Source organism: Heliangelus exortis, chromosome Z (genome assembly GCF_036169615.1).
Source record: "Heliangelus exortis chromosome Z, bHelExo1.hap1, whole genome shotgun sequence".
NCBI lineage: Eukaryota > Metazoa > Chordata > Aves > Apodiformes > Trochilidae > Heliangelus > Heliangelus exortis.
This window is the reverse complement of record NC_092454.1, coordinates 13,297,972-13,311,049: the sequence shown is the minus strand read 5'-3', so window position 1 is coordinate 13,311,049 and position 13,078 is coordinate 13,297,972. Positions and strand designations below refer to the sequence as shown.

General features: G+C 36.5%; 1 protein-coding gene across 6 annotated transcripts in view; it reads right to left on the bottom strand.

Annotated features, from left to right (window-relative positions):
* Positions 1–13,078, bottom strand: part of NIPBL (NIPBL cohesin loading factor) — a 147,700-nt gene that overhangs the window by 76,873 nt on the left and 57,749 nt on the right. For all 6 annotated transcript variants that reach the window (XM_071730992.1, XM_071730991.1, XM_071730996.1 and 3 more), the window contains exons 5-7: positions 7,806–7,905; positions 6,066–6,217; positions 4,931–5,091 (exon numbers count right to left, since the gene is read on the bottom strand). In XM_071730992.1, coding sequence (XP_071587093.1) covers positions 4,931–5,091; positions 6,066–6,217; positions 7,806–7,905 — 413 coding nt within the window. The remainder of the gene's footprint in view (positions 1–4,930; positions 5,092–6,065; positions 6,218–7,805; positions 7,906–13,078) is intronic.

Below are 13,078 nucleotides of genomic sequence, written 5' to 3'. Positions count from 1 at the left end.
GCTAAGTAAGCACTTTTTATTTACACTAAGATCCCATTTTGAGCTTTTTTGTTACAAGCACTCATATAGGAAAGAACTGAAAAGCAGTTTCATTATCTTTATACAATGTATAGCAATGTAAAGAAATTGAGCATAAAATATATATTTTTAAGAGAAATTAATGTCTTATTACTTTTACAGTGAAAAAATTTAACATTTAACATGGCATGCAAGTTCTACTGTGTTCTCAGTTTTTCACAGAACAACCTGCTTCATTGGAATTCATAATTTCTAACAAATTTCCTCATCATACAAGACTAATTACCATGCAATGATGTCTATGCTCTATTTTTGAGAATATAAATACATCCTTTTTTACTCTCATGCTATCTTGAAGTTAAATATACAGCTTACTATTCGATTTCCATTTAATGCTATTTGGGTTTTTAATTGCGTCCAAGGAGCCCTCTGCTGGTCATGAGTACACCCATTCACTCTTTATCTAATTAGGTGGAAACTTCTATAGAATGGTATTTCCCATTTTTAGCAGTGTTTTTTATACAACATCTACAGTAATGTTTTCGGAAAGAACAAACTAACAACCCTTATTTCTATGAAGAGACAATTTCTAAGATTATGAACAAGTTGCAAGAAGTCCATTCTTTCAAAGAGTAAAGTCATACAAAGTCCCCAAAGAAATTCTAAGGTTATTTCTAAGGTTACTTAATCTGTTTCCTAATTAAGTTAATTATTTCAGAAGCTAATACTCTAATGTGGTTTCTACTGAGATATCTAAATATACACAGTTCTTTCATATAACTTGTTTTGTACCAAACCTGAATTATATGTCTGATAGAAGAGAGTCAAGGAAAATCTCCATCTCTTATTGGATGCAGAAACACTGGAACCAAAGACGAGGAAAAGGCTGAAATACTTAATGACTTCTTTGCTTCTGTCATTAATAGTCAAACCAGCTATCCCTAGTGTATTCAGCCCCCTAAATTGGAAGACAGGGATGGAGAGCAGAATAAACCCCCAAAATCCAGGAGGAAGCCATTAATGACTGCTATGCCACCTGGGCACTCACAAGTCTATGGGGCTGGACGGGATGCACCTGAGAATACTGAGAGTTGGCAGAGTAGTTTGTCAAACAACTCTTCATCATTTATCAACACTCATAGCTAACAGGGGAGGTCCCAGATGACTGGAGGTTTGCCAGTGTGACGCCCATCAAAAAGGGCCTCAAGTAGGATCCAGGGAACTGCAGTCCTGTCAGCCTGACCTTGGTATCAAGAAAAATTATGGAAAGTTACATCTTGAGTGAGCTCACTCGGCAGGTGTGGAACAACCAGGGGATCATGCCCAGGCAGCATAGGTTAATGTCTTGCTTGTACAACCTGATCTCCTATAACTTCTCTAACTGTCTAGTGAATGAGGGAAAAGCTGTGCACATTATCTACCTGTACTTCAGTAAAGCCTTTGACACCATTTCCCACAGTATTCTACAGGAGAAATTGGCTACTCCTGGCTTAGATAGGTGTACTCTTCACTGGGTAAAAAAGCTACCCAGACAGCCGAGCTCACAGAGGTGGGGTGAACAGAGTTGAACAGCTGGCAGCCCATCACCAGTGATGCTCTCCAGAGCTCAGTGTTGGAGCCAGTTTTCTTTAGTATCTTTATCAATGATCTTGACCCCAAGAGTGCTGATCTGCCTGGGGGTAGGAATGCTCTGCAGAGGGACCTGGACATGCTGGATCAATGGGCCAAGGTCAACTGTATTTGGTTCAACCAGGCCAGCTGTTGGGTCCTACACTCCAGTCACTACAACCATAGGCTACAATACAGGCTTGGGGAAGAGTGGCTGGAAAAGCTGCTCAGAAGAGAAGGACCTGGGGGTACTGGTTGACAGATGGCTGAAAATGAGCCAGCAGTGTGCCCAGCTGGCCAAGATGACCAAGCATGCTTGCCTGCAACAGAAACAATGTGGCCAGCAGGACAAGCAAGGTGTTTCTTGCCTGTATTCAGTGCTGGTGAGAGAGCAGCTTGAATCTTGTGTTCAGATTTGGGCCCCTCCCTACAAGGAGGACACTGAGTTGCTGGAGTGTGTACACAGAAGTCCAATGAAGCTGGAGAAGGGTCTGGAGCACAAGTCTTACAAGGAGCTGCTGAGGGAATTGGGAATGTTTAGTCCAGAAAAGAGGAGGCTAAAGGGAGACTTCATGATTCTGTACAACTAACTGACAGGTTGTAGCTGGTCTCTTCTCCCAGGTAATCGGTGACAGGACAAGAGGAAATGGCTTCAAGTTGTGCCAGGGGAGGCTCAGATTAGATATTAGGAAAAAATTCTGTACTGAAAGAGAGGTCATGCATTGGAACAGACTGCCCAGTGAGTTGGTCCTACCTTGTGTGAATACCTTGTTCCTCAAGGCATTCAAAAAATGTGTGGACATAGCACTTGAGCACATAGTTTATTTGTCTGGTGGTGTTGGGTTGAACTTGGTAAGTCTTAAAAGACTTTTCCAGCTTTAATGATTTTGTGAAATACCTTTTATCCTTTTGGCCAACTTCAACCCAATACAATGTTAGAAGGCTCGATTGTAATTATGTCTTTACATGTCTGTTTTAAAAAATATCAGCAGTCATTAGTAAGTTAGAAAGCTAAACAGGCATTTTAGGGAGTGAGAAGCCTGCAAGTAAACACTTTCTCACCAAATTACATATGCCTAACTGCAGACTAGACAATGTACATCTTACACCTTGTGAAGGTGTAGCTGATAGGGAAAACAGTTTGAAAATTATGGCTGGAGGTGCTTACCAGTCAAAGAAAATTAATCTGTAAGAAACCAGATTTAATAATTTTCACCGTCCATGGCCACTTAAAAAAACCTGGATGCTGTCTGAATTGTTACACTTGTTTTTGCAACAGTGCTTGGAAAGACAATTGCTGTCTCAAGTGAGGAAGTTAGCATGTGCGAAGAAATCTAATATTCAGCATGAACACAATAAAAAGAGCTGTATCTTAAACTTATATGCCACTATTGTAAGTCAAAATGCATTAATTTCCTGATGAGTTAGTCTTTTAGCTAACTAATACACTGAAATTGTGGAGCTCATTTTTTTTCAGACCTGACCTTTGACTCATAATAAATCTCAAAAACCAGAAGTTTTTTTAAAAATAAGTCTCAAAGTACAAAATAAGTCTCAAAAAACATTATTAAATGAACTACACAGCCTAAACAGGTAGTTAACCTCTTTCAGATAGACATGCCATTCCTATCACAGCTGACAAATTTTCAGAAGTCTTCATGTATTCATAGTTCAGAACTTCATCAAATGATCATAGGTAAGCAAAAAACTACATTCTAGGCAGTATGTTCAAAAAATTGTCCTTACATCAATTCTGTGGGTAGTGAGCCTTCAAGGGTATGATTGCTGATTTTTTAGAATCATGTATTGCAAATACACGATATGCTGTAAATATTCACATTTTTTAAGGTATAAAATCCCCAAACTAAGAAAGATTATAAAAAATAAGAGAAGTTTTACAGTTTTATAATTTAGTGATCTTCATTCATAGCTATCTTGGCCAAAGATCACACTGCTTCTGAAAAGGCTGCAACACTACAGTTAAGTTTAATATTCATCCATAGATGCAAAACTTTAATTAATTAAAAATTCTTCTAGCTGTTTTCTGCATTATAGCTTTCAATACCCTAATATTAAGGTTTTCCAAAAATCCTGTCTTAACAAAACCAAGATTCACTTTTATAGAGTACCTTTAACATAGCCGGGGGTTATATGTACATTTAATTCCAAGAACAACTCCCTGTTTTGAAGAATTTTCCTTACTGAAGCAGAGACTAAGAAAAATCTGATGACTGTGTATTATGACAGATGCCTTCATTACAACACTCCCTTGTTTAAGATACTTCTTCTTAGCTAATATTTTTAATTAGCATAATTCTTGCATTTAAATAAAAATGACAACTAGTAAAAGTAGTAACTCTCTCGGAGAGAGAGTTACTGTATCTCTGTATAAATCCTGGCAAGGGATTTAAGGAGCCTGTGTTAATAGTATACTTGTTGAATACAATACTGGTTTACATCTACAATAGTTTAAGGAAGACAAGACTTGCCTATGGTTTTTGTAAGCTAAATAAAACACACAGGAATCACAAAACAAAACCACAAGAGCAACCTGCTTGCCATCATGCTTTCATGAAAAAATGAAACTGAAACTTAAGCACTCTCCTCTTATGAGCTGGTACCAGATTTGTCAAGGAAGAATCACAAAAAGCTTCATTCAGAGGATGAGATGTTCATTACAGAGAAACTACAGTCAAAAAATTATGTAGGAGAAAGTTGGGGTTTTTCCTTTAGTTTCAAGATTTCAGAAATTTATACCACATGAAATAACGCCACTAAGGAAAAACTTTAAAAAGAAACCAGCCCATAAAAGCACATAATAGCCTAGAGAGAAAATGTATCTAACAGAAATCTTGCCTTGGACAACACTTCTGTATTATTTAATAGGCATTTCAAACATGTCACCTCTAATTGAATGTTGCTGGGACCTGAAAAGGGAAAAGTTAACTATACACCTATTTAGAATCATTTACTGGTGCATCAACATACTGCTACAGTACATTTAGAGCTACTCTACTGTCCACTTAGAATTAATTAAGAGATTATGTGAGGATTTTTCATTTTTTCTAATTTTATCAGAACAAATGTTACAAAAAGTTTCAGATGAAAGACAGATCCAGTAAAAATTAAATCTGACACATCAATGTCACATGGTTGAGTACAAGAATTTGAAATTGCAGTATGTTTTCAGTTTTATAAGTCACAACAATTGTAAAATACCTAACTTCTAAGGCAGCTGAACATATACTTGCTTTATCATAGTAAATATATGATTTATCATAATAAACTGATTTAAGCTACATACATCACCACTTAGTCTGTGCACCATCTGTAGGTAGTCTTCATTTGAGCCATGTCTAGAATTATCAGCATGATGATTAGCTGCATTTCCAGACAACTGACTTGAAACTTTATTTTCATGGAGATTCCTCATCCCAGCTGTGACAATGGGACTGGATACTGAAGCTGAAACAGGAAAAAAAGCAACTATACTGATATTCACATACTCATTAACTTTTTAAAAATTTCAGAGGAAACACAGTAACAGTGCCTATTAATGAGTTGGGTGCAAAGGACCTGGAATGTGCAAGAATCCAACTTTTGCTTGAATCCTTTTGCCACAAATACTCTGAATACAATTAGATTTTAATTTTCAGGAGGACTTAATACCTAAATCCCACGTGCTTAGCCAAGTTTCTCTCCATATCTATCCTAATTACAGTCAGTATCACAGTCTTACTGGTTACAGAAAATTTTATTTTCCTCCATATAATTCATATTCACAACTTTTATTAATTTCCAAGGTGTTCACAGATATAACACATTACACAGAGAATAGCTATATATATTCTAAGCCCAATGCTGAACTTGAAGAGCAATGATTTAAAAGAATCCAGTAAGAATTTTACTTAGCAACCAGAAAATGCCTAGATACTTTAGAGTGTTCACATTGTTCAAGTTTGTTTTTAGAAAAGACAAAGAAATTCATTCACTGTGAAGGTTATCTTTGCCAGTTACTGTACAGCTTGAGCATAACTGTAGTCAACTTAGAATTAACCTAGTCAACGCTACAAAAGTTTGGTAAGGCTAAATAAGCTGACAGCAAAATTTATGTTACATTGGCAAAAATTAAGTTTTTGCTAGAACAGATACATGACGGTAATAACTAATGAAACTTTTTGGGTTGTTTTGTTATTTTCTGCAGTCATGATAACTGGTCTCAATGCAATACAGACATGTGTTTTACCTTTTCTTCTTCCCTTTTATTTTTTTTAAATAAAGTATATACTAACACTGTAAAGTCAGCTGAAACTTCCCTGCAAACTCAAAGATTTACATTAAGTGTGTGACTCCTTCAAAGAAATGAAGAAGCCATGAAACATGGACTTGAAGGTAAATCTGTCATGAGATAGGAGAATAAAACAAACATCATGACTTACCTTGCTGCATCTGAGGGTGTGGTGTATAACTTGGAGGATGTGAATATGGCATGTATCCTGCAGGGCTTTGAGGAGCATATGGACTAGGCACTGGACTGTTTTGTTGTGCCAAAAATCTGTTAGCAGAGCTTGTCTGTGGTGGCACAAACCGGCTAAAAATAAAATAAAATAAAATAATGTTTTTTAAAGCTGGAAAAGCAAATTTAGACAAATTTATTATTTCTTTTAGTATATACTCAGAACATTATAAGTTCTTTAAGATACAGAATTCCAACAGCACCAAGAATTTCCCTCAAAGGCAGTGTTTTAATCTTCACGCTTCAATACTTTAGAGTCATAGTTTAGGTAGTGCATTAGTAAAAGTAAAGAACTAAATAAAAAGCATTAATAAGATCTCTATCTAGGGAAAGGCAACAATGCCACAAATATGTATTGAAATCAGATTTGCAATTTCCATAGGTTTGTCCTAGAAGTTTGAATGAAAGTGACAGCTAAGCTTTAATTAATAACTAGGTCACTAGGATTAAAAAGGAGCCATCTAGTCTAAATATGATTTTCACAGTAAAATTTCAAAGAATTTCATCTAGCAACTATACTGCCAAGACAGAGGAATGTGAGAGACGGTCAGGTAGGACCTGACCATAAGTCCACTGAGCACAACTTACTCTTTCACTGGCTATAACTTAAGACTAATCCAACAGATAGGAAGCCATAAAAGTAACATATGCTTGTGACAATAATACCTGCATATTAAAACATACATTCTTATAGGCACTTTCAAAATAAAAATAAACCAAATGAATACTTCATAAAGTACATACTTTCACAACACTCAGTTCTAGATTGCAACTTTGTGAAATAATGCTTCCATAGGAAGAAACAGTAAAGTATTTAATATAGGTATTTTGCAAGGATTTCAAGAAGACTCTGTAGTATTCACTGTAATAACTGAAGTTTAAAAAATGTTCTTCAATATCCATTTTAGATATAAAAGTAAAAATGTGTACTGATTTTTTATGCAAGTTTAATGTGCCAAAACAGTTACAGTGGTTAGTGAAATAACTTTATTTTTTAAATTATATCTAATAATTGAATATGAAATCTACTAAAAGCCCAGTAAGTGTTGAAACTGCATGCAGAACTCTGTCAATACTTTATGGCACTACTTAAGGCCTGGCTTAGGCCTTAAGTAAAACATGCTATTTGCTAACACCTGAATGATTAAACAAGCACTAGAAAATTGACAAGGATGCTGCTGAAAGACTGTCCAAACCTCTCCCAACTCGTCTTTTGTATAACTGTTACAACAGCACTTAGTGCTTTTACAAGCCTTTTTTCCCACTCTCCTCTCACATTGCTACAGTCCTGTGTGCTGGTACTCATTATTCTCTTCTCTCCCATTCTCCTGCCTCCAGTGTCAGCCTCTGCCATAGGCAGAAAGCAGCTGGAGGGGTGGCAGGAGGCAGGGAGACTCCTTAAGCAGGAATGAAAGTGTGCCAAAATTATGGGAAGGAGAGAGAGCAGAGAATCATGAGTAAGCCTTAGAATACAAGGATTAATTCCCTGACAGAAATATGTTTCTTTGCCAGCTGAAGAAGCTCACCCTGCTGCTAAGCAAAGGCAAAACCTGTCTTGACCCTCATCACCTTCCACTCACATATTTGCAACAAGAACTGACTTTTGTTGTAGAAGAATTTGAAGCCCACTGGCCCTCCCACCCTATTTAAAAGAAAGCATTACCTGGAAGGGCTATGTGAGATAGTGGTTTGTTGATAATTGGAAGATGCAGGACTACCACGCATGGAATTCTGAGAAATATTAAACTGTGACATCATCATCCCTATTTAAAAAAAGACAGCATTACTTTACATGCATTTCCTTCTTAATCAGTGAGATCTCATTTCAGAAATGATTACATATGAAGATATTGTAAACATTATAAACATTAACATCATCTACCCCTAACTGCTAGAACACACATTAGAAATTATTGATTCCATGTCAAATGTCAGCTTTACATCATGACATAAAAAAAGATTCTCTAAAGCAGTGTTAATTCAGTTGCAAATTTTAACAGTAGTTCCTTCCCCTGTTCCTCAGAATTCCCCAGAACCTACCAGTAAGCTAGAACAGTTTACAACAAAACATATATTTCATGCCCCAAGTAGGTGTGTACAGTACTTATTGTGTCAGTAAGTAAAATATTTTGAAACCTCAGAAGTCAGTAGAACACAGAAAACTTAACACCCATTTTTTACATCAAGTACAGCAATCATCTCTGGCTGAGTGCTGCAAAATACTTTCACAGCTCCCATAATACCTTAGTTGCTCATTTCAACTCAGGGACAAAGCTTTCTATTTTACCTCTGCTGCTTATAAGGACTGTTATCAGAGAAGGTGCTGAAATATTTCAGTTGTGAAGCAGAACCAATATCCCAACTGTAGGCTGCCACCAGCTGTGGATTCCCCCCCAGTCATGCTTTGGCAATTAAGGAATTGTACTAGCTGGCAAGCCACAAGAACCAAAGCGCTTGAAATCAAATAATTTAGAGGCATTTGGACAGTGTCTTTAATGAACCTGAATTTTCAGTCAGTTCTGAAGTAGTCAGGAAGTTGGATTAGATTATAATTGTAGGTCCCTTCCAACTAAAATAGTCCACTCAATTCTGTTCTACTCTATTCTAATTCATATAACTATTAGTGAGAGTTTATAGAAATCCTTTTTTATTCCCCCTCTCTTTGCTACAGAAACAAAACAATGTAAATTTATTTTAAGTTATTTTAATGACAGAATTGAATGTCTTGCATCTTAGTGTCAGAATTCACATGCACTCTGGAGCTTGGGAAGATCCACAGTCACGGGTAAAAACACATCAGTAGTACCAGTATTTTAAACAAAAGGTTACACAGAAGGCTGGCAGAAGTCCCCATTCCAGAACGTTTGGGATCTGTCAATCCTTGAAATCCTATTACTGATTTCAATTACTGCACTATTCACTCAACTAGTTTCAGAAATCCTACTTGTCACCCAGCAGAGGAGAGATGTGCTAATCCCCCAGGAATGCAGCCATTCCTACCTCCTGGTAGGTGTGAAGTGTTGCATTCCACATATATTAACACGTGAAAACAAGCCCAGAGCAGGACTGAAGGTCCCATCTTGTGCTGAAAACAATAAATAAACGAGAGACCTTCATAAAGAAGACATTTCATTGTCCCGAGTAAACAGAAGGCTTCTCAGCTCCAGCATTTTGTTTAAATGGGCACTGGTTGCCTCAAAGAGAGGGTTTGTGTGGGAGGCAGTGCCCAAAGTGCCCACTGCCTGCTCACCTCTCACTGCCACGCTTCACCCAGCGAAGCATCATGCTCCAGTCAACTACAGTCCCTTAACATCACTACACAGAAAGCTGAGAGACTGTGCCCATATGAGCATAACTATGCAGGCAAAGTATTATTTTACACTTAAAACACAGGCTGAACTTTTGAAATACTTTAAAACATATCTATTTATTTTTTTCATCCCTAAATTTAATATGTTCTGGGCCACAGATGAGCTAGTTTTTGTAAATTAATTTATTTGAAATGCCATTAAAAAAACAAAACCCAAACCAACCAAACAAACAAAACCCCAAAAAACCTCACCAAAACCAAACCAAAAGAACCCTAAAACTTATTCAGTGACAGCTCTTGCTTCTCTCTTTGTTGAGGGAGGAATGGGATAGGGGAGGCACAATGTAGGTAGGAAAACGCAAACAAAACCGAACAAACATGCAACAACAAGAACAAAAACTCCACTGTCTACAAAGTTTCCAAGCAGAGAAGTATGCCTGGTAATGATGTAATGATAAAGAAGTGAAAATAAGCCCTGAATATTTAGTCTAAGGAGGATTTAAATTGATCTGTGGCCAGCAGCACTAAAGTATCTTACTGTGAATTTTTTACATGGTCTTATCACAAAGCAGCAGATTTATTACTCCAATGAACGCTTCCATACCCTCCATATGTAAAAACTGCTTTTAAAAGCAACCTTAATTTTCAGTGCTGGTGTTGTTAAGGCTAGACAACTCATCATTGTACCAGTAATATTACTAGAACAAGTATCCTTGATACCTAATTCCAGTCGCAACTATACTTCTTTTTCTTGGAAAAGTGATACACAGAAATCCATTTTAGCATTCCTACTAAATACCAAAGAGTGCTCTTCAGAAAGACACAGCTCAAGGTCACAGAAGAAGTCTTGTAGGATTAAACTATATTACAGCATCCAGCATACTTAAACTAGGACTGCTCATCAACAGGAGATTTTTCAGTTAAATATACACTATTTTTTAAAGTTTACATCTGTAAATACTTTCTATTTTATAGCCACACGTGCACTTGAATTCTTGTATAAGTGAAAAAAAAGCTATAATAATTTCACAGCTATGGAAAGATGTGTAAGATTTTAGGCTCCCAATATTCAAAAGTTCCGAAAAATACCGTAAAGTGAATATTAAGTCCTCACTGAACCTCAAGTGATGGTATGAATATTAGCCTATTGTCATACACTATTTTAGCTGATCCTCCAACACATATCTGCTGGAAGATAAATCCAAAGTGTTGAGAAGAAAAACAGAGGATAACCCTATGGAAACTGAAATTAGGTAGTAACTTGATTTTAAATTAATAATCATTAAAAATTCCATGGCTCACAGACCGTTAAGATGCAACAAAGGCATAGTTGCAAGATGGAACCCAGAATTTTTAACGTCAGTGTGGCTGTTATCAAAGGACAGGGAATAATAGTACAAACATTGCTGCTATGTTACCAGAAACAAAACATGCCAGCAAGTCGGGGGAGAGAGAAAGTAGGAGAACCCACTCAGGACACAAAGCAAAAGAATGTTCTCATAAAACATCCTTCTTGCACTATTTGTTCATCATAACTAAAATCAATTGCTGCTCTGAAATTAGTGCTGCACTACAGATCAATATGAACTTGGGGAAAAATCATCAGCACAGAATTCTTCTTGTGAATTCAGAAGTATTCAAAACAAAGTATTTCGCTTTCTGAAGATGCCTTTATTACCTGACAAACTGTACTGAACCAACAGTTTTATTATGTGCTTAAAGTAATTCTTTAGCCAGGTAATCTTCCTGTACTTGCAGCAGAAATGAAGGTTAGGAGAAATTATTTTGGTTCACTTTCCACACTAAAGCTGTAACTGCACCCAAGTGCAGACCAACCATAGGCTGAGTTAGCAGACAAGGGGTCCCACTGCCTTCCCTGCTTCTCAGTAAAGGGTATTACAAATACTGGGTCACTGTACCCAGCACTGCACGCTGGACTCAACAGAAGATGTTGAGGAGAACAGAATAAATGAATTTGCATTAAGAGAAATGCACTAAGAAGAAATTTCATTCTTCTACCTGGCAAAATGCATCACCCAAGTTCTCTACCAAATACCCAATTGTTGTTCAAATCCTATCAAGTCTACAGAGATTGCAGTATCTGTTCAGAAACCCAAAGAAAACCCAAGCATTTATGCCCCAACACATCAAGATAGCCTCCATTGGCCTGAATGAAACACAGTAACTGCTAATTAGGCTACTACAGTTTGCCAGCATCTACCTTAAAGATCCACCTATTTCCAGGAAACAGTGTGACATTTTACCATGGAAGATGAAGTCACACTTCCCCTAGCTTTCCCAAACATTAATTCCAGGGCATTCTTCCTCTCAAAATACTTGGTCCACAACTATACTTTCCCCCTTTTCCCTCCTTTGCTGTTTTCAGATTTCACACTGAGCACCGCCATACCACCACTTGTACAAGGATTTAGAATGATGTAAAATAAAACTAAATATTTGAGGAACTTTTAAAGTCTGATCTCTTCTGGATCTCTGAAACAACTTTGTTAATTTTAATAAAATAAGATCAATTATTCTTTAATGTTTCATGTTGAATTATTTTTTAGTCTGTACTATTATCTTTCCTCAAGCACAGGCCAAAGCACATTTACTAAAGACAGTAATGCTTTTATTTCATTAAGGATTATTCCTAACCTATTGAATCAAGCTTCAAAAGTGTTTCTCCCTAATTCTGCACAGAATTAGCAAAACTTAGAAAGAAATTAATTAGCTTTGTCTTCTTTCTTTTGAAAGCCTCTGCCAGAACAGAGAATTTTAAAAATGATGTATCCTTTTTGGTTTTTTCCACTGGCAAAAAAAAAATTATTGTACTCTACAAAACTGGTGGAAAACTCTAGTTCAAATGTATGGTCTTTGCAGGATTACTCTGAAAAGTGGCAGGACAGTTACACTCTTCCCATAGCTGGAAAAATCATACTCTAACACAACTAACATGGAACAGAGTGTGGAGACTTTTTAGTGCTAAAATTTCAGGATATATGTATCAATGAAATTAAAGATACTTATCACTACCTTTCACATCTTCATGCCAGGAAATTTCCGCATTCTTACAATGAACATTACATATCCTGTCCTTAGCAAATCCCTTTCAAATATTGTATTCACTAGCCTAGGTGAACAAACTTCTCTCATTTTATTAATTTTACCCCTCCAAAAACACCTTACAATTTCATCCTTTGTGGACTCCAGCAACACTTCTATATCTTTGCAGTGCTAGCAAAGCTTTATCCTCACACCGTGGAAACTCTGGGAAGTATCTGCTCCTTTCCTAGTTTAGTATTTAAAGAACACACTTCAGGTGCAACTCTCCAGATCTAAAACTAGGATCTGTCCAATCAACTGTCAGATTCAGTATAACCATACAGATTTTCAGTACAGTATGATAAAGGCATATTTTTTCAACTTCAATTATTTACCAATACAAATATATGAACCTAGTAATAAAGAACTTAAAATAAAATCCAATCAGTCAGGCTAGAGATCAAACTTTGCAGTGATTATTTAACATTTTTACAAAAACATCTGATAGAGTTTATTTCCATGCTTATTCTAACACAACAGCTCTGTAAAGATGTAAAGATACACAGCTTTGTATCACTATGAAA